The following is a 23478-nucleotide window of genomic DNA, read 5'->3' on the forward strand; positions in this document are numbered from 1 at the left end:
TGCCGCACAGCTGTCCTACTCGATACCTATCCAAGGTTCAAAATCACCAGGCGAAATAAAAGTTTATTTAACAAAATGGTAGCACCAAAAAACAATAAACATATTTAAATAATAACATGCAACAAATAACACTACAGTCTGGCACAGACAACATACAGTGTATAACGAAAATGCCTCACCAGTATCCTTGTCACTCTCAGGGACTGCTGTCTATCCATCCACGCTCCTCCCCCCTCTCTCCTTTGAGGCTTCCAGTAAGGCAGTGGTCCTGAGTCACTGTCACTACGCTTTTGGCAGACTCACTTCCCAAAACCTGGAGAGGTCGATCAGGGCAAAAGCAGTACTCCAGGTCCCTTTGCTGTCCCTTTCCTGACAGGGGCAGAGATCTAGATCGCAACGCCAGCCTGACTTCAGCTATCACTGGGTAGTGAACGCCCCTTTGTTGTTCTCTGGAGCTCTTTTTTAAAGCCATAAATGACCGCCTCAGGAGTTTCAGGACCTGCCTGATTGGTCCTTTTCTGTATCTTTATGTTTATCTGTGAAAAGGGATAGAAGATGAGCCACTCTTGATGTAATTAGGGATAGGTATTGTTCTGTGGCTATACAGCAGAGTTTGTTTAAACAGGAGAGATCACAATCCAGACACATTACATTTAAATACACAATGTAGTCCTCTGTAATTAAACAAAGAGCTGGATCTGTGGACCTTTTTCCTATCTTACCACAAGACCCCCTGGTGTGATTAGCATTCATACAGGAATAGTGGACAATAATACTTTAGCTTAGACTGAAAAGATGGATTGATCTGCAGGTATACACAAGATAGGAAAACCATGCTATCAGACCTATAGCCACTTAAAAATACAATATATATATATATATATATATATATATATATATATATATATATATAACTTTAAATATGACTGGACCGATATGGGGACCCAGAGAGCTAGAAAAAGTCCACACTTTGGGCCTGAGTCATGAAGGCAAGAGTAAATGTTCTTTGGGACAAACCATGTTACAATTTAAGGGGTGCAAATTAGTTTATTATTTTGCACATAAGTTAAATACTGGCTGTTTTATCATCTAGCACACAAATACTTGCTAGCTTTATTATTACACTGAAATTTCAACTTGATATAGGACATGTCCTTCCCCAAGTATAAATCTGTCCCAACATTTTAAATTTACCTCCCCCTCCAATGCAACATGGTTTTGCCCAGGTGCAAATGTTACTCCTTTCTTATGCTTTGCTCTCCTTAATGACTCAGGCCCTTTGTGAGAAATGAAGTGCAGACAGGTTGAGGTGATATGAATACCTCGTTTCATCACACAGTCCCCACCCATTATGGAGTCCTCAGCAAACTTTGGAATACATGACAATATATTATCAACAATTTTTTGCAAAACTTGAGAACCATAGGCCTTCCACTTTATTCTGGGGTTGATGTAATTTTATGGTGACCTTAAATAATAATAAAAAGTTTGAAAAAAGATAAAAAATGAGCTTCAGTGTTTGTCCCATTAAACTCTTAAGGGTAAATTTATCAAATTGCGGGTTTGAAATAGTGGAGATGTTGCCTATAGCAACCAATCAGATTCAAGCTGTCATTTTGGAGAATGTACTATATAAATAACTAGAATCTAATTGGTTGCTATAGGCAACATCTTCACTATTTCAAACCTGCAACTTGATAAATTTACCCCTTAGCATTAACCTATTGTGATTTTCAGTTAGACTATGTACATAATGTAATTCTATTTCTTACTGTCAGTTCAATATAATGTTAATTTCCGTTAGGTACAATTTTGTTGCAGGCATCTTTCATGACATTTTCTGTCCAAATATATCTAGCTCTGCAAGCAGTAATGAACACATCGACTGTGGTAGATTAACTGGCTTTTTTGACAGGATAATTAACATCTGCTTTGATTCAGGTTACTGCTATCCATACCTGCCATTAGATTTAGGGCGCTGGTTTTGTATACTCTACAAAGAGAAAAATATATGCAGCTACATGGCTCCGTTAATTAATTTCCTATACACTAAGCTCACTTGATCCTTTAGATTGCATGTTCTTATCTTGACGCAATTTTATACTTTGGTGTTAACATGGGCAGTTCTGATCCAGTAGATAAGCCATGCATTAAAGTCATATTTTGTAAGTATTAGGAAAATTAAGTGTATCTAACACAGACACCAAAGTCTTTTTGAACATGTAATGTTTAGACAATGAGGAATACTGTATATTTAATCCTTAGCGTAGATGAAGACATTTTTAGGGTGAGATTTTAGGTTAATGCCACCCCAATAAGTAAGAAATATTGCTTTTTAAAAATGTGATTTATAAACAAAGACAATATAGCCGCATTATTAATGGCCACAGTACCACTTGTGGCTATACCACACTTCTATTACAAACATATTACGGTTAGAGACTTTTTAATTATTTTATGGCAAGATAAATTGACGCAGCAAATGTAACTATTTGTTTTGCTATTTACATGTTTGAATTAGTATATGTATGAGATATGTATTGTGTTTTAATTGATTTGGAATTAACAAACAAATGTTTCTTGCCTCTGAATAGACTTTTAATTAGTAAATGCAGAATGATGATTTTTAAATCTTTATGCGTGTATAATGTTAGCTCCTTGTATTGCAATACAATTTAAGCTGACCCATATATGCTGATGAAGTTGCATTTGTATTTTCTTTTCTTTTTAGTTGAATTTCTAAAGAAATTTACAGAAAGTAGAGTATTTCGCTAAGTTAGCTAATTTATATTTATTTTGGGGGAAAAAACGTATTAAAAACACAAGTTATTCTGTATGTCTACGGAAGTATGTGAATGTTCTGAATCATATTATGTGGTGTGGAAGTGCATCTAACAAGTGTTACAAACTACATTAAACACGCCTGAAGGGGACAAATGTGCTGACTTGTTCCCTTAAATGTGTCATTAATGAATGATTTGCCTTTTTTCACAGGTATTGAAAAAAGACCCGCAGTCAGAGGTTAAATCCAGTCCAAAGAGAGCCCCAGAAATGACTGTTGATCTTTTAGGGCTTGGTAAGTAATAAATAATGAACACTCTCCATTGTTACATTATAAAATGACTACATTGAAAGCTTTGCAGAAGGGAACATCAAGCCTTTATCTTCCATATGCCAACTGATATTGTTAGCTGGGCTTGAAAATGGCATGATTAAGTCTGCTGAGAGCTCTTTTAATAAGGGGGCCTGTATCTGTCAGCAGCGGTGCTGTCTCCTCCAAAATACCAGTAATGAGCTCCTTGGGGAAGCAAAAGCTATCAAAGTGATCTTCAAAGTCTTGCTGCATAATGTCATTTGAACATTTAAATATAGAGTTGTTTTTTTAATGTAAAGAGTAAGATGCTTGGGTGGTTTTATTGTATTTCATACAATACATTTATTTTTACTACGAGACTATCGAATCGCGTTCTTTCGATTCATCCTATTCCTGAATGTTATCTTCTACACTGGTGTCTTTTGTTCAGCTTAAAGTCCATTTTTGTGGAAGCGAGAATTGTTTGATATTTTCACTGTACCTCAGGCTAGGTGCACACTGGAGCGTTTTCAGCCAATAATCGGGCAAATCAGCCAACATTTCTAGTGTTTAGTCAAAAGTCGGGTTAGTGTGTATAGTAATATGGTTAAAATTTGTTCCAAAGTTTCTAATTTCGGCTCATTTGGTTGGTCGTACTATTTTATAATATTTTCTGAGCAATCATTTAACGATCATGTAGTGTGTGTAGAAGTTTCCGATTGATCTGCGAGCAACTGGCAATAGTTTCTTGAGCTGCGACTTCATTGGGGGCATGTGTATGTTAATTTCTGATGCCTGTACCTGTCCCACATGGTGAGTTGTCCGCATGTTATTTATTTGGTAATTAGTTGCTTCTAGCAGTAAAGCAGTAGCTGGTGTCTGGTAGACATAAATGCAATAGTTTAATTCTAAACCTTTTGTCAGTGTAGTGTTATAAATAAATAAATAAATATATATATATATATATATATATATATATATATATATATATATATATATATATATATATATATATATATATATATATAGCGCGTATTGCTTATGTCTGCCTCCATAATTACAACCCTTTGTCCCTTTATTGTACACTCCACACACATTCATAAAAATGCAAAGTATGTGTATTACATTTGTCTGTCTTTTTCTATAGAACACGTTTTTTGGTGTTTCCTATAGATGTATCTATAATATAAATGTCTAGTGGCGTGTGTTAGTCTGTGTGTGTGTGGGAAAAAAAAAACCAAGCTGTAGCGCCACCTGCTGGGCTGAGTTATACACTGACCTATATATTTCTTGAAGGAGAAGTGACAGTTGGGAGTGGTTGGTGGTTGCCGGGGGTGACAGTGGTGAGTTTTTAACACCTTAAGTAGCTTGATTTGACTAGAATGCATGTCCTACTAAATTCTGGACGGTCGGTCTTTCTTTAATGGTCTAAAACATGACTAGTATTAATCGTCTGAGCGATTGGGCCTTCGAAGGTAAAGTCATTGTAGATAACACATCGGTTGGAAAATTCTCGAGTGTGTACCAAGCCTTAGCTTATGTTGTTCATACAGACCGTTGGCACCAAGTAAGTGCCCTCCCTTTACTTTCCACTAGAGATATCTGCTATACTTTAGTTCACATTGAACATGTAGCATTTTGAAGAGCCTGTAGTACTAATCGCTTCAGTTTGCTGTTCTCATTATGAGATGAGGTTTTTATTTTTAGGTATTTAAATATTAACCTTAATTTGGTCTCTGCGAAAGTTTTCTGGCATTCTGTTTAAATTGCCATCAGAAAGTTTCAGCACTATAGAGTTATCAAAAATCTTTTCCATTCTTGGTTAATGAGCAAGAAAGCAAATGGGAATTAGTGATGTCCTTTATCAGATAATTAAATAGACTTAACATTTAAAACTTTTTTCCAGACATGTTACATTCAGCAGCTTTTGTGTGTTGATAACATGCCTGACTAAAATTGTTCTTGGATCTAAATCTGCTTGGTTAACAATCAAGAGTATAAGTTTGCGGGCAGGGTTCTCTTACCACTTTGTCTGTATTGTCTTATTAATGTTTGTTCGCAATTGTAAAGCGCTACGGAATTTGCTGGCGCTATATAAATAAATGATGATGAGTATAATCCTAAATCAATTTATTTTATTTTTTTCATTTATTTCTAGATGTAAGTGATGGAAACTTGACATTTTAAGTTCCCTGACTTTAGATCACTTTGTCTGCTAAATATCTAGTGTTTATCTTCTGTAAAGACACCCAATGGCAGAACAAGGCCCTTAAGTGCCCGAGACAAAGATGCCAGTCTGCCACCCATGCCTGTCCCATCTGTTATAATATGTGAAGCCCTGCTGTTATATCATGGATATATGTTACCTGTGATCCCACACATAATTAACACTACACTACATGTCAGTTTTCTTTTACCAGCAGTGCCCATTATGCATTATACTAGACATAATGGCTACTACATGTTGTACCATCAGCAACCTCCAGCTCAGTGTGCAATGCTCGCATAATGTCCAGAGATCTAATGCCCAGCATCTATATAATTTGCAGCATGGTAGTAATATGCCCAGCTGTTTTATGCCTGATGGTAGAAATAGAATCAGCAACACTTATGCCTTCAAACCTGCTCCTTTCTCCTCCTGTGCTGTATCTCATTGTACACAGTACTGCAATAAGTGCCTACCATATTCATGTAACCGTGCTTTTTGAGATAGCGTAGCATCAGTGAACAATTAGAAGCTCACACCCTATCTTCACTGCGAAGTGTGGCATTCAGTGCCACCAGCATAATACTAAAATCAGCAGGTTCAGTGCAACTAGGACTGGCAGATGCAGCACAGTAGGAGGCACTTATTGCCCTGTAGTGAGTGCTGTCTGGCATATTTCTAGTAATTTTACTGGGCATGCTTTCACATCTGCCACTGGTGCCCCATTTGTGCCTAAACTAACTACACTCAAGTCAGATTGCACACTAGCCACTACCCTCTCTTGTTCTTTGCTTATTCCTGTATTTGGACTTCAATGATCTATTCTACATGCCAGGCTGTTTTCTGCATCTTATTATATAGATGATGTTTTGATCTTTTTGTTGGCATTTTAATGAAATAAGTAAAGATAGATTGCCATTGACCAAGCTTTATCCACACACAGATTTGGTTTATATCAAACTGAATATTTAGTGTGTGTGTTTATACAAGGTATGTCTATTGCATAACGAGACTGTAATTCCACCTAGTAAAAAAGCAGTCAAAACCGTTTATAACTGCATACGTAGTAGTCTTGAACCGATGTGAACCTGCATGACAAGCTTCAACACTCTGACGTTCAGTTGATTTTGAGTCGCCATTTAGTTTGGTTGTGTTTTCTGTAGAGTGCTGAAAAAATGCTAAGTTTAAAAGTTGAACAACGTGTCAGTTTGAAATTTTTTGTAAAATTGCACAAAACACCAACAGAATGTTTTCAAATGCTTACTACGGCCTATGGGAATGACTGCCTGTCTCGTGCGCGTGTGTTTGAGTGGCACAAAAGATTTAGCAAGAGACGTGAGAATGTCGAAGATGAACGCCTTGGACGACCTTGCACTTCAAGGACTGAAGAAAATGTAGAAAAAATCGGTCAGATTGTTCGAAAAGACTGTCGACTCAGTGTTCTAATGCTAGCTGAATCTGTGGAAAATTTTGCATGAGGATCTTAAGATGCCGAAAGCTTGTGCAAAGATGGTCCCAACGGTTCTCACACCAGAGCAAAAAGAACGTCACAAGGAATGTTGTGTTGACATTCTGCAGCAACTTGACACAGATCCAAACCTGTTTCATAAAGTAATCACTTGTGATGAGACCTGGATCTTCCAGTACGATCCTGAAACCAAAAGACAGTCAATGCACTGGAAAACACCGTCATCACCAAGAATGAAAAAAGCTTGTCAAAGCAAGTCAAAATTCAAGGCAATGCTCAATGTTTTTTTCTATATCAAGGGTGTCATTTTGGAAGAATGGGATCCAGAAGGCACAACAATCAATCAGCATTATTATAAGGAAGTTTTGAAACAGCTGAGCGAGTCAGAAAGAAACGGCCGCAACTGAGGAAAAATGGTCTCTTTCTTCACCAGCACAATGCGCCTGCTCACACAGCACTTTCTGTGAAACAGTTTTTGACCGACAAACACATTACTACACTTGAACATCCTCCATATTCGCCCAAATTAGTACCTTGCTTTTGTTCTCTTTTCCCAAAAGTTAAATCAGTGCTTAAAGGGACACATTTTGAGTCGGTTGATGCTGTAAAGATGAAAACAGTAGATATGTTGAAACAAGTGACAGAAATTGATTTGCTCAATGCCTACGACCAGTGGAAAACAAGACTACAGCGAGGTACTAGTGCAAATGGGGAGTATATTGAAGGGGACAAACATTCAATTTGTAATACAAATAAATAAAGGTGAGTTATTTAATCAGTCTCCTTATTTAATAGACATACCTGATCACTTTTTAAATTTAAGTTTGATTTTGGATTTGATGCAATATAATGAAAAAGAAACCTGTATAACCGTGAACTCCATCGCAGCATGTGTGTTTATTGCTTCTAGATATACAGGTGGATTAGAAGGACTTGTTTTAATATGTGACTGTTAACTTAGACTCCTGTCCAACCAAATAATTGTCATTTGATTACCTCAGTATGTGTTAAAATTATTATGACTGACGAACCAGATCAATGACCAGCCAGATCACTATGGTGTTGCTACAGTAGCTATGAAATAACATGTGTGGGGTTGAAAGCGGTTTTGCTGGGATAGTTATGTTTTTTAACTCAAACTATAGTCCAGGGGTTTACAGCATGCCAAGAGAGCGGTACATCCCCACCATGAAGTTTAACACCCCAGGTTACCCGGTCAACATTATTCATAACAAACATGCTTTATGGTCCACCATATCCAAACATGACCAGTAATGGCCATTGATAGTCATCACTGTGTTCTCCACATGCCATCATTGTGCCTACTGTGGAGGCACAGTGATGGTACATTACTGCTACTGGTGCAGTCAGGCTTTTTTTTACATGTGTAGCATCACTAAACTGTAAAACCTCTCCCACCTACATTTATCATTGGATATCCACTTGCACGAAGCATGCTGTGATATTGTGGTTTAACAGTAAATTTCCATTATTCTCTATCATTATGTAATAACCTACAGTGTTATTGCTTTATTCTCTTAAAATGAGTTTTCTGAAAGCCAATTTGTTCTACTATATCACTGTGGGTAGATTGCAGTCCAGAGATTTGTGTGTTTCTCAAGTTTTACTTAGCACCGTATATCCTTTATATACTGATGGTATACGTGTGTAGTTGTCCAGTAGAAAAGACAGTAGCTATTACTGTAGCCTGGTGAAGATGCTAATATCTGTCCTGAGATATGATCATACAACACTCCCCTGCTTCCACTTCTAAAATATGGCTATCTTTGGGTTAAAACCCCTACAAATTTTGTTAATGAAACAAAATTTATGTCAAGAAGACATATCTGGAATTATATTTCTTGTTGAAATGGCCATTAGCTCAACAGAATACATAAGAAAATGTATTCTATGCCCTTTCTTTGTTAAATGTATGCAACATTTGCTTCTTTTACTATTTTTGTTGTAAACGATTACATGTGGAATAATCGTAGATCAGGACTACTTTGTTGAATTTGACCTGGTGATAGATCTGTAGCAATTCTTTGCAAGAAGCTGCAAAGATGAGCATATTTGACGACATTCCCCAGTTCAGCTATCAAGACCAGGTACAGTGTTCATTTAAGTTAATGGAACAGAGTTGTTGCAAAAGATAAAACTGTCTGATCACAGTATGTCGTGTCGGCCTCCAGCAAAGGTGGTCTTTGGATTAATTTTGTCCTATCAACGTAATATTTTATAGTGTCAGATATGTTACTTCAGCAGTCTACCATGTTCTTACTTTGAAAAATGCATGGTCCTCCATGTGAAAGAAACAATTTATTCAACCAACATAATGGAGGGTCGGGTCCATGAAGAAATTTTGGTGCCAGTGTTCAAATCTTCACAAACAATATTCTGTCCATTACAGCAAATCCCTCCCATTTGATTCTCCAGTTAACAACTTCTCGCTTTCTTCTAAAAAAAAACTCCCTCCAGTAAACAACTCATAAAAGCTTCCCATTAAATAACACCCATCCGGAAAACAATCCCTGCACTCTTAGATCAACTTTCTCTCTCTCTCTCTCTCTCTCTCTCTCCCCGTTAACAACATGTACTCCTTTAACAAAATCCTTGCCTGGCAACAAACTCTTTGTTTTTTCCTTTTCCACCTGCATGGCAGCCCTTACTGATCGGCTTCCCTTATTCAGCCGAGTAGGAACAGGAAAAAGTTGACACCCTGGAAAGCTTATAATGGGACTCCTCGTTCCATACCTTGTCTTTTTCTTGTATTTTCTACTGAGGCAGTGGTAGTGTAGGGAGTATTTTTTTTCTGTTTCCTGCTCAAACTGGAGGGTCCTGGTGTTGTACCATGATTGGCAGGCCCATTGACAGGGGTGGCTCTCTGGACAACAATCCACCCGCTTTCAAGTGTAAGTGGTAGATAGGTTTTGTTAGCAAGAGGTGACGTATGGTCATCGGCCTGCATAACCCGAGCAGAGAGCCATAGTCACTGGTCATTACTATGGTGGCAGTAGCATTTGTGGTAGGCTTCTAGCTAGGGGTGTTTTCTTCTTACTAATATAGCAGAGTTAGTCTTCCACTCTACACTAGTTCTTATACATCCCCATCTTTCAGTGCTATCAGTAAATCTCATCACTGCATATGTGGAGCCTGTGATGAGGTTTTATCGAGCAATTATAAAGTAGCCATATGTAAGAATTGTGTTCCAACAACCTGAACTATTTAAAGAGTTTATTGAATGAATGATGAAGAGGTTAAAAGGTCCAAGTTTTGGATGTGTATGGGATTGAACAGCATGCAGGAGATCTTTGTATATTCATATGGCAAGGAATATTCATATGGTGAAGAGGGTGAGGTCAAAGAGGAATTTAAATCTTTTAACCCTGAGGATACATTGATTAAACATATAAATAGGACTATGGGAATCCAAAATGCCCTAAAAAAACTTACAGGATACCTTTCTTGCAGATAAGTATTAGACACATTGTTAATAGTACATAGTGAGCACATTCAATCTCTTGCCCAATCCTGTCGTTTCCATCTTCGGAATATTGCCGCATCCAGCCCTTCCTTTCTCAGGATGCCGCCAAAACTGTTATCCCCACACTCGTAATTTCCCGTCTCTATTATTGTAACCTTCTCCTAATCAGTCTCCTTCACTCCCATCTTGCCCCCTTTCGCTCTATTCACAATGCGGCTGCAAAACTCCTCTTTCTTTCATGCCGCTCTTCCTCTGCCTCTCCTCTCTGCCTTGCCCTGCACGGACTCCCTTTCCCCTACAGAATCCTTTTCAAACTCTTCACCACCACCTAAATACCATCAGGAACGGATGTTTTCTGACATCAGTAGACCTACAAAATGCTTATCTGCCCATCCATGTAGCACAACAATATCACGGCTTTCTCAGGTACTTATGCTTGATATACCATTTTCCAGTGTATATGCTTACCGTTTTGCCTATCTACAGTCCCTGGGGCCTTCACCAATGTGTTTGTAGTATTGATGGCATTTCTCAGAGTACGGGGGGTTTCAGTATTCCCATGTCTAGATGATATCTTGTTAGTAGGGAAGTCAGAACACAGCATCTAAGTCAGCACAGAGTAATCTGCCTGTTACAGTTGCAGATTACCTCAACAGATGGCTTTCCAAATGTAACATCAACAGTCATTAATAAGAATTTTGCCTGTCTATTAGTGATTCTTTCGTCAACGATAAGTCTGCTGCCATGGTCAAGATTGCACATAAAAAAGATTCAGCTTCAAATGCTCTACCAATGGAATTACAATCCAAAGTCCCTGGATAAATTGATCAGAATAACATGCAAGACCAGGAAACCTCTCGATTGGTGGTTAAGTCCAACACTGAGCCCAAATGAACACTAATTTCCACAAATCTAGAGAATGCATAGCTCATCTACAAGCAAATGTAGTACACTTGGTACGGTTACAAAAAGGAGGGGTTGCATGTGAATATCGTGGAAGAGCGAGCAGTGTGGCAAGCAGTACAACAAGTAGTGTGTTTATGCTGACAGTAGCATGGGCAAAGGACTATCTAAAACCGTTGGCAGCCCCGCACAAAATAGGCAAATAGGCATAAACAACAAAACTCCTTTAGCCAGTATCGGATTCATCCAGGGGAATAAAGCCTAAAGAAAATGTTTCAACAGGTGAAAAGAAAATTGAAGTATTCTTGAAAAAGACCTAATGACAACAAGTCGAAATGCCAAATTAATACAGTTTTACTATCATCACCAGAATCTCAATGAACATGGAACAGATACACTGACAAAACCATGGAGTGAAAAAATTAATTTGTGTGTTTCTAAGTCTGTCATCCAAAACCAAAGACTCTTTCCTTGAGGACCTGTAAAACTGAATGGTTAGTACTCAAGAACAAGGGCGTCTCAGTCAAGGTACGAGAAGTATTACTATAAGCAAAAAAAAAAATTCTTGATGAGTGTACTACAGAGTCTAAAGTACATTTATAAGTTTGTTCAGGGTTGAGTGATTAACCCTGTGGATGCAAACCTACTGGACTTCTTTCAGGAGGGATTGTAGTAGGACTTTACATGCAATAATATAACAAAATATTGGTAGCAGATAATTTAGTGGGAACTTTTCGCCAAGCAGCCAAAACAATCTAACCCTGCATTAAATCCTGTGTGGTGGTACGATGAGATCTGTATTTGGTCCTAGAATCTCTGGTGTCGGAACCCTTTGTACATCTGCAGAAGAGTCAAATCTCAAATTACTGACTCTCAAGTTCTTATTTTTGTTGGCAATCACATCTTCCGTAAGAGTGGGGGAACTTCAAGCATTGTGTTGTAAAGAACCTTTCCTCAACACGTACAGTGACAGTAATAGTGAGGACAACTCTGGACTTTTTATATAAAGCAGTGTCAACTATTCATATAAACCAGAAAATTGTGCTCCCAGCGTTTTCCCCCACAGTCAACAGATTAAATGGAAATATTACTCACATTAGGTTTGGTAAAGAAGATTTCAATGTATATTTCAAGGGCAGAGAAATATAGGATAACAGATCCTCTATTTGTCCTGGTAGATCAACGCCAAGGACAAAAACCATCAAAACATACTAGCAATGTGGATCCAACAACTAATAGTACAGGACTATAAGTGGAGTGAACGAGAGATGAAAAAGATATTGAGAGCACATTCAACAAGCGTAGTGGCGACCTCATGGGCATATAGAGCTCAGGTTTGGGCAGGAGCCTTATGCAGAGTTGCAGAGTGGACTTCGTTACATAGTATTTCCAGACATTATCTCCTGGACATGATGGTGGCAGGAGCAAACACACAATTTGGAAGAAGGAACCTCTAAACAATCTCGCTCATTCAATCATCAAACTGTTCCCCCACCCTCTTCAAAAAAACAAACAACTACTTCTCTTTGTCTTCAAAGAATAAATACATTCTAGTAACAATACACAGCTTAATATCCTCATATTTATATATTTTTATTTTTAAGTGGGGTTGTACCGTTAAATAGCCCAATAGCACAAAATGGTTGTTCCCAAATGAGACATGTGGACGGGTAACGCTGCATAAAGCTCAACATGGAGTAGAATATCAAATATGGTGTGTATAAATCCTCATTCCTATAGTGTGTTCCAGTGCTTAAAAAAATAAAAAAAAAATCGATATTACATTAGGCAATGTACTCTCTTGCAGTGCTAATATTTTTAATAGAAGACAGATGTATCAGAGAATAATCTAATAACTATGGGAATTAGGGGAAGAGTACTGACTAATGAATAAGAGATTGATGCTGTTTGTGTTACTGATATGGTGCTGCTGTGTTGCACAAAATCCATTTTAAAAACATTTAGCCAGTACATTGTAAACGTGGTTCTGCACTTCGGGTTTGTTGTCTAAAAACAAATGATATTCTGTTTGAGTTTGCTCACTTGTATATCTGAAGTTATTAGCAGACAATACACAGGCTTTTAAAACAAAATCAAAGTAATACAATGATGTAATACATTTGCATTTATATAGCTATTTTTGTCTGAAGATCTACAGCCAATTTCCACATGAATATTATCATCACGTTAGTCGAGTCTTGCAGATTATGCAAGTAATTGCTTGAATAACACTTTATATGTAGTGACATTTTACATTTATACTGCTCTGTTTTAGTACTATTTTGATATATTGGCATTCAACCATGTTTGTGTGCTTTAATGCATTAAACTTTACATTAGTATGATTACCTAGCTTACTAAAATGATTCACCTATTAATAATTACAAACATTTGTATAATTTCTATCAACTGTATGTTCTGCCTTTTCTCACTTTCAAGTTTTGGTCTTGGATATTCTTGTATGAAAGTCTTCTACATATACACATGCAGTGTTGGGGGGGGGGGGGAGGATCAATGGAGGTCACTCCATAGACCCCATCGCAGTAAACACAAGTGAATAGAAGACAGTGTCTAAAAAAATAGGTGCTGCCACCTTTGCTGACCACAATTATGTATGGAGACATTGGAGATTATATCTTCCATTCCACATATGTCTTTATATGTGTGTTTAACATAAGGAATCAAATAAAACCTTCAACTTAATTATTGTTAATAAATAAAAAAATCACAGTGGGCAGTGCATGATAAAACATTACACTTTTCAATCCCAGTGGTTTGTCTTTTTTTTTTTTTTTTACTTTGGCTCCAGCTGCAATTAGAAGTACAAGTTGATATTCTGCCATTGTATACACTACATGGTGGCTAAGTATATCATTTACAGATTGGTGGGATATCAAACTGCCACTCCCTATCTCAGGCACAACTGGGTATGGTGTCATTGGAACAAACAGCTTTCTACTAGAAGTTTTTTTAAAGCATGTAAACTGCTAAGAGGATGGAAGCTAACTTTTAACACTATTGAATAACTGGCCTATGACTATCTGGCTGTTCGAGCTACAGACTGCCAGTTATTTGGTAAGTTCACCAGACAATTTAAAGAGTGGATGTAATGTTAGAAGAGGTTGGGAAGAGATGCGTGGTCGCATTGGTTATTCTTAGTACAATGGAAACACATTCTGAATGAAAGAGCATTGTGCAATTATCAACATGTGAAAAGCAAGCAAGCACTGTCTTCGATTGGCATGTGAAATATTTTTAACAAGCAAAATGTTGAGTGAAACAGTGACTAAGTGATTAGCACTTCTGCCTCACAGCATTGGGGTCATGAGTTCAATTCCTGACCATGGCCTTATCTGTAAGGAGTTTGTATGTTCTCCCTGTGTTTGCGTGGGTTTCCTCCGGTGTGCTCCGGTTTCCTCCCACACTCCAAAAACATACTAGTAGATTAATTGGCTGCTATCAAAATTGACTCTAGTCTCTCTCTGTCTGTGCGTGTATGTATGTTAGGGAATTTAGACTGTAAGCTCCAATGGGGCAGGGACTGAGTGAATAAGTTCTCTGTACAGTGCTGCGGAATCAGTGGCACCATATAAATAAATGGTGATGATGGAACAGGATTTCCCCATATCATGGTTTACTCCATATGCTTTAAAAAAAATACTAGAAGGATATGCTGCAATACCACAAAAATATATTAAAGCCTTATGAGATGGAGATATATATAGATATATAGATATAGATATATATTTATATATATATATATGTGTGTGTGTGTGTATATATGTATACACACACACATACTTAATTTAACTCTTGTTCCACACTGATCAGCCACAACATTAAAACCACTGACAAGTGAAATGCATAGCATTGGTCATCTCATTACAATGGCATCTGTCTAGGGGTGGGATATATTAGGCAGCAAGTTAACAGTCAGTTCTTGAACTTGATGTGTTGGAAGCAGGGAAAATGGGCAAACGTAAGGATCTCCGTGAATTCAACAAGGGCTAAATTGTCATGGCTAGATGAATGGGTCAGAGCATCTCCAAAACGGCAGGTTTTGTGGTGTTCCCGGTATGCAGTAATCAGTACCTACCAATAGTGGCCCAATGAAGGACAACCATTGAACTGGCGACAGGGTCATAGGCATGCAAGGCTCATTGATGCTCGTGGGGAGCAAAGGCTAGCCTGTCTGGTCCAATCCCACAGTGGAGCTACTGTAGCACAAATTGCTGAAAAAGTTAATGCTGACCCCTGTCCACCTCCGAAAGCACCTGCAACAGGCACATGAGCTGCAGGTCTAGACCATGGAACAATGGAAGAAGGTGTCCTGGTCTGATTGAATCACATTTTCTTTTACATAATGTTGACAGCCCAGGCTCGCCTGCGTCATTTACCTGGGGAATAGATTGCACCAGGATGCACTTATTGGAAGAAGGCAAGCAGGCAGAGGCAGTGTGATGCCCTAGCCAATGTTCTGCTGGGAAATCTTGGGTCCTGGTATTCATGTGGATGTTGCTTTGACAGTAGCACCTACCAGACCAACTACACCGCTTCATGGCAACAATATTCCCTGATGGCAGTGGCCTCTTTCAGCAGGATAATGCGCGCTTGCACATTGCAAATTTTGTTCAGGATTGTTTTGAGTTCAAGGTCTTGACTTGGCCTCCAAATTCCCCATATCTCAATCGGATGGAGCATCATTATCATCAACATTTATATATCTCCTGCAAATTCCGTAGCACTTTATTTTGGGACAAACTTGATAATATGCAATACTAGGTTATACAGACAAAGCGATAAGAAAGCCCTACTCGCAAGCTTATAATCTAAATGACAATGGGAGTTTGATACATGAGGTTGTCTACATGTTGCATTTTGGTCCAGCCAGATTACAAAGGTAAATGTGATTCATATGCTATATCAGTCAGTCACACAGCAATGTTAGTCATGGGGTCAGAAGGATGTTGTCTTGTGGGAATTGTGCAAAGGGTAGTACTAGGGTAACCTAGGGAGGTTCAGAGGGTGGTTGAGGATTATTATAAGTTTGCCTGAAGAGGTAGGTTTTCTGAGAACGCTTGAAGGGTTGTAGACCAGAAGAGGAAAGTTCCATAGAGTGGGTGCAGCTCGAAGAAAGTCCTGTAACCGGGAATGGCATGAGTGTAAGAGAGACGCAGGTCTTGTGTAGAACAGAGGTGTTGCGTTGGGAAATATTTTGAGACAAGTGAGGAGATGTATGTTGGTGCAGTTTTGACCATCCGTAACACGGGACAACACAAATGGCGAGAGATCAGGAGAAGATAGATAAATTAGGTTATCATCCGCATAGAGATGATATTGAATCCAAAGGAGATTATCAGTTTCCCTAGAGAAGTGGTATAGATTGAGAACAGCAGACAGGGCCGGACTGGCCATCTGGCGCTTCTGGCATTTGCCAGAAGGGCCGATGGCTGTGTGGGCCGGTCCGGTACACTGCGCTGCGATCATGTGTTTGTATACGCACATGATCGCGGCGCCGGAGCCGCCCACCCCCCTGGTTTGCAAATAGAAAAAAGAAAAGACTTAAAAAAATTTTTATTTTTCTTTATTTTTTTAAGTCTTTTCTTTTTTCTATTTGCAAAGCGGGGGGTGGGCGGCTCCGGCGCCGCGATCAAGTGAGTATACAAATACTTACATGATTGCAGCGCCGGCGTCCACTCCCCCCCCCCTCTTTATTTGCACTGAATGTCGGGCGTGATCACGTCACACCCGTCATTCAGTGAGGAGCGGCGCCCTGAAGAAAGGAGGGAAAAGAGAAGAAATACAGAGGTAAGTAAAAGAGAGTAGAAGCGAAGAGAGGCACAGGCGGATGAAAAAGGTGAGAAGGCACAGGGGAATGAAAAGGGGAGAAAAGGCACAGGGGGATGAAAAAGGGGGGAGAAAAGGCACAGGGGGATGAAAAAGGGGGGAGAAAAGGCACAGGGGGGTGAAAAAGGGGGGAGAAGAGGCACAGGGGGATGAAAAAGGGGGGAGAAAAGGCACAGGGGGATGAAAAAGGGGGGAGAAAAGGCACAGGGGAATGAAAAAGGGGGGAGAAAAGGCACAGGGGAATGAAAAAGGTGGAGAAAAGGCACAGGGGAATGAAAAAGGGGGAGAAAAGGCACAGGGGAATGAAAAAGGGGGGAGAAGAGGCACAGGGGGATGAAAAAGGGGGGAGAAGAGGCACAGGGGGATGAAAAAGGGGGGAGAAGAGGCACAGGGGGATGAAAAAGGGGGGAGAAGAGGCACAGGGGAATGAAAAAGGGGGACACCTTCAGAGGTCTTGTGAGAATCTATACAATATTAGGTAGGTGGTTTTAATGTTGTAGCTGAACGGTGTAAATCCGTTCAATCTCACTTTAATGTTGTATTGTTTTTTCTTATTAACGGACACACAACCTTCATTGGCCTGTAAAAGAGAAATGATACATCAACAAGTCACTTCATGCTCATCACATGATAATTATCATGTACTCTGACCACGCAATACCTATCAAACATTCTCAAAAATGTATAATTATAGTCTGATTCTGATGTTTGAATATACTGGAAATCATTGCAGCATGATAAGGATATAGCATAGAACACTATTCAAACACCACACCCCACTTCTTTCATGGGTTAGCAAAATTAACGATTTCCAAAGAGATGTTTATATGTATCAAAGAATTAATCATGTAATTGTTAACGGTCTCTTAAATACTTAAGATTGATGTAGATTTATCCATTAATATAGTTTACAAACGTTTCCTATTTATATAAATCTTTTATGTGTTATGCGTATACAGTAACTTGTTGCCCTATGCCCACTGTAGGCTCTCACGAGTAGCACACGACCAATCACATCTTTGAATTTGTTTCTACATATAATGTTTATACAGTACAACACTATGGATGATGTCTATGGTTTCTAAATGCAGTTTAATAATACTATGGTGCATTCCACCCAAACAGAATTCTATAAATGTGAAATGTTATCCGCACATTGTGTGCTCATGTAAAGATAGACATTTTGCATGGACTGTTGCTTTAAATGTTAAGCTCTGCATTTTTAGGAAAAGTTTTTCTAGACCACTCACTGCAAACATATCTCCAGGATAGAACTTAGCTGATAGCTTATTAAGTATAGATGTATTTACTTTAAAGGTGAGCAATGCTGAAAATGTTAATATATTCACTGATGGACGTAAAGAAACTGAACGGCAGATGTAACTATTATACCCTGCATTCGAATATGCAAGCAGTACCGTGCAAATAAAATGTCAAGCCCTTTTCCAAATCAAATGTGTCTCATTCAGACTAACATTCAATTAGATTCAGAAAATCTTATCTCTTGTATATGTCTGACTATTCAGGTGTTTGTCCTCCGGCTGGATAAGATACCAAAAGCATTTAATATGGACCCGACACTGCCAATGAGCAAAATTAGGCAAAAGAGTAGATGAGCTATGTGTGATTTAGGCTGGTAGTGCTTTAGAAGAGCAGCTTAGTGCATTGGCATAGGAACAGTCTCCAGTGATACCTCTGTGAGATTATTTGTTCATTACAAGTGGTGCTGCAGCATAATATGTGTGACTGTTATCATTGCATCATCAAAGCACTGGTGACTAATTTCTTGTGACCAGCGCTAGAAAGCAATATGCAGCAGAGGAACTAGAAAATAACAATGTGCGCATTTAAGCTGAATGTTTCCTGTGAAGGATGCTTTATAGAAGTAAATATTTGTTCAGAAGATGGGTGTAAAGCTGAAATTGTAAAGCTGTGGCTTCCATCATGCCCCATCAGTGATGACTGCGGGATGAGACCAAATGTGATAACTATTTCTTTATTATTCCATATGTCAAGAGACTCTTGTAGCACTTTGATACGTAAGAACACCCTTAAAATTTAGCACATAAATGAAAAAGGGAGACAAACCTTCACCTTTCTTTTTTGTGGCGTAAATAGTGAATGGTATGTGATCTAAATCTCACATTGTTGAGCGCCAATCATCTTTTTTTTTATTAACAGCGCTGTAAAGGGCATGTTGAGGGTGGGGCCAGCCAAGTACAGGATGGGTGATCTATGCAAAATAGTTGTTTATGGTTTTGAGTGGTTCTGCGTTTTCAAATACAAATATCCATTCCATAGAATGCATGCGTCATGGCAGCGTTGTCTAACGGTTAATATGGTAAATACATTCTACTAAATATTTTTTCTATGCAGTACTGTGAAAGAGTGTGGGGTATGATAGATAAAGGAGACACTTGGTGTTCCATGCACAGCATGTTGTACAAAATGACAATATGTAAATATTGTGTGTACAATACCAGTGCCCACCACATACGACTTAGTGAATAGCATCGACATGCCACAATATACAGCCCAAATATAATAATATACCCAGCAGGACCTAATCTATAAAAACTCAATAGTAACAGGATGAAATCTATATACCAGCACAATAACAACCACCAAATGTAATATGTTCATAGAGTTGCTATATATATAGTAAAATTTGCAAGATGCCCCAGTGACATGCCTGCAGTAACTTACCTTACAGCCAAAGGCTGGATCAGCCTTTTCTACAGCTTACCATTTGCTTACATGGGAGAAGGACTCTTAAAAGAATGTTCCTGTGAGTTTTGTGGTAGCAAAAAGGCTTATCTGATTTCAAACTTTTGATTACTCTAAAGTGGGAGGGGGGGTGAGTGAGTGGGGTCTGCAGAGGGTGGAGAGAAACAGGTCTCTGATCTGTAGCACATAGAGCAAGATGGCTGGTCACGTAGAAGTGGCCAGCTACTAGAAACACAGCAATTGGTGAGAGGATGCGGTGGTCAGGATCTTTGATTAAAGACAGATGACTCCTTTATTTCAGTGCCTGGGGGCACTGTGGAGTTAAAAGTGGCTTAGTCGCTATTACTGTCATTGTCACTCTGACAATCAGAGTGGCCCTAAACCACTCTTCACTAACATCTGACCCGTTGTCCCAGTCAGCCTTGCAACCTGGCCAAATCACCATATTTATGGCCTTGCTAATAGGATCGGACACAGGTCAGAAAACTGATTCTTTAGAGATTTCAGTTACTGTGACATCACTGAAACTATTTGCGCTTATGAATCGTCTAGTCCCCACACTGGGGACTAGACGAGTATGCACAGTATACTTTGTGTTGTTTGAGAAACTCCTCCCTCCTAACACGACATCCCAAACCAGACTGAGGTAGTAAAAATATTTAATATAAATTAGATTATTATTTGTAAGTATTTTATTCAGCTCATACGTAGCCTTCATTCTACGCAAGTGGCAAACAGTGGCTTTACTTGATATTTAAACTAGGCAATTCACTGTTTTCAGTTCAAAGTTAACTTATTTTCAATTAAATGGGTAAAATTATTACAAAGTAATAAACCAAATCTAGTAACTAAAAATAAATATATGAATAAGTATATAAATGTACATGACTGTACGGTCTTGCATAGTTTTGAGAACGCTCATTGTTACTTCAAAGTAAATTTATCATGAAATATTCCATACTTGCCAACTCTCCCGCAAAGTCCGGGAGACCCCCGAAATTCGGGTCAGTCTTCCGGGCGAGCTGGCATTTCTCCCGCATCCCGGATTTCACAGAGAATCACGTCATTTGACGCGATTCTCGGTGATTCACGCCATTTTGGAGAGCGTGAGGGGGCGGGGCGAGGCCAATCGCATCATTTTGGCCCCGCCCCCGCAACGTAAAATACGTTTTCGGGAGTTGGCAAGTATGAAATATTCAGAAGTAGGAGATTGTCTTAAGATGCTGTCTCAATGTCTCATTCTGTAAAATACATTTAGATAATACATATATTTTAACTAAAATGAAGTGTTCTCATTTATGCTCCAATATATGTTTTGCATTAGCATAAAACTGTAATAGGTATTTATCTTTTCCTTTGAAATAACACTCACCATTAATATTAGGCAGTATGTACAGTAATTTAAGTATGTTTATTTGCATGTGAAAGTGATAGAGAGGTAATAAAATAGCAATGTAGCCCTTTAATCCCAGGAACACTCATAAATAGTTGGAACCATTGAATTGTATGCTCTGCTCCTACACAGGAACAGCACATCCAGTTCTTACTCATGTCAGAGAGCAGATGAATTGTTATTTAAACATGCTGTGAAGTTGGGAGGAGAGGAAAAGAAGTGTTTTAATGTATAAAAGTCTAAAGTTAGGTAGGTTTTAATTGTCACAAAACGTGTTTGATATCTCTCTAACCAGCCTGTCCCTCATTTCTCACAAAATGTGGAGCATAACATATACTTTTTATAGCACCGTTTTTGTTTAACAGCTCACCAGAGTACAGTGCAGTATCTACTTACATGTGGATAAGTGGGCATTGTACTTTTTCAGTATATGTTACTCATTGTAAAAATGTATATTATTTATTGTGAATATTGCAGTGAAGTGGTTATTTATAGTTCTTAAAATAAAGCCAGGTGGGTTATGGTTAAGGATCAGGTTCCAGGATACAGGTGAGGGGGTTGTACCTACCTACGTTCATACTCCCCTCCTTTCTCTACAGGAAATCCTGAACAGCTGAAAGCTAGGTCTGGCTGAAAAAGCTCGTAAGGGGTTAATTTCAGGAGAGTCTGACTGCTATCAGATATATCTGGAGGTGGAGAAGGCCATTGGTATCCATTTTCTCCACAGGACAATGTAGGCATTCTGTCATGGGCACAGCAATGGAGCTACTGTGGAAGGACAGCCCCGCTCCACTCCCCTTCCAAACCCTTATTTCAGCACCCACCAATGTTTAAGAGGGACAGAGCCAGGGGTTTGCCTGGGAAGGGCAAAGCACTCTGGAATTTGACCATGGCTATAAAGAACCACTGTAGTGAAGGAGGAATGATCATTCTGAGGATTAATTCCTGGAAGGTGCAGGGTAGCTGGTGTTTAGTTTCCTTTCTCTACCAGTAGGCTACATCTGTAGCTGAGAGAAATCCGTTTGTTTTTGGATTCTGCAAGTCAGGGAAGCCAGGTTACTGTAACTACTTAAGCAAGTGGGGTAAGGAACAGATAATGTGGTAAACGTGCCTGGCATTTATTTACTGTTTGTATATAGTATTTTAGTGATTGTGATTATTACAATAAATGTATTATTGTACTTTCTAACTGCATTTGCCTGTGTGACTATAAGAACCCTAGAAGGGTACCGGATAGGCTTCACAGGCATAATAAGGCACCATTTGGTGGCCAGCCAGCGTTAAGTGGGTAGAATTGGGCCAGATACCCGTATCTGAACATTAATCATTTCATTTGTTGCATATATTGGGGCTGATTTAAAGTGCAAGGGGTATAAATGCAAACACTTTTTGACATGCATGGCAGTTACTACCTGCTTTTGTATGCTGCGCACATATACTGGCCAGCTCTGTTTTCACTGAGTTTTAGGCTAGGTCATGTCCTGTTCACAACTGTAATTCAGGTTGTGCGATCTACATTTCCCACACCCCTTTACTGTAATATATTTAGATATGACTTAACTTTAGACCAGATCTGATTTACAGTTCCACTGACGCATGAATTAAAAGCTGGACTTGTCCTACAAATAAAATGTATTTACACAGAAGAGGGAATTATGTTCCTGGCAATGTGCTGTGGAGTGCCTCCAAAGCTGTCATGAAGGCTTTCCTTGGCAATGTATCCTTTTCCTAACACCCCATAGAGGTGAACAGGACCATGCACAATGTTTTAGTACTCCAAGCCTTCACCTGTGGCCCACAGCTCCTTCCTGTTTTATTGGCCAGTTTGTTTGTTAAAGCTTATAGGACTTGTTTAAAATGCCTGCTGATATTATAAACAGTGTCTTTCTTTGAATAAATATTGTTTTAACTGAGATTAATGGTATTGTGCAGCTCTGTTGAAGGTTAGAGGGCCTTAACATGCACCCCCTGTAGTGTATCAGTTTGCATATTGCCTTTTTAAACAGTCTCTGTTCTATTTTGCCAAGGAAGTGTTACATTGGATGTTTCCTCTGTGACAAAATGTATTTTGAAATTGTACTACAAGGTCATTCAGCCCAAGTGAGAATAGAAACTTTACTCAGACCTGAATCCCAATGGAAGGTCTGTCCTATATCTGAATGTTTTTACATTTGAAGACTCTGAAATTGGTTATTTTCATAACTCGATTCAGTAAAGGCTACCTATATACACTGCATGTTGTGCACCTATTCCATTTACCTCATCTTTGAGTGGCATTTCAACATGACATTTTGATAAACCAGTAGAGCATGTTATCAAGGCCAAAGTATTCTGTATGTTTTTTCAAAATATGAAAACTGGTGCAAAGACAAATGGG

General features: G+C 38.8%; 1 protein-coding gene across 2 annotated transcripts in view; it reads left to right on the forward strand.

Annotated features, from left to right (window-relative positions):
* Positions 1-23478, forward strand: part of SMAP1 (small ArfGAP 1) — a 217649-nt gene that overhangs the window by 156306 nt on the left and 37865 nt on the right. For both annotated transcript variants that reach the window (XM_075202595.1, XM_075202596.1), the window contains one exon: positions 2995-3076. In XM_075202595.1, coding sequence (XP_075058696.1) covers positions 2995-3076 — 82 coding nt within the window. The remainder of the gene's footprint in view (positions 1-2994; positions 3077-23478) is intronic.

This window comes from Mixophyes fleayi, chromosome 3 (assembly GCF_038048845.1).
Source record: "Mixophyes fleayi isolate aMixFle1 chromosome 3, aMixFle1.hap1, whole genome shotgun sequence".
Classification (NCBI taxonomy): Eukaryota; Metazoa; Chordata; class Amphibia; order Anura; family Limnodynastidae; genus Mixophyes; species Mixophyes fleayi.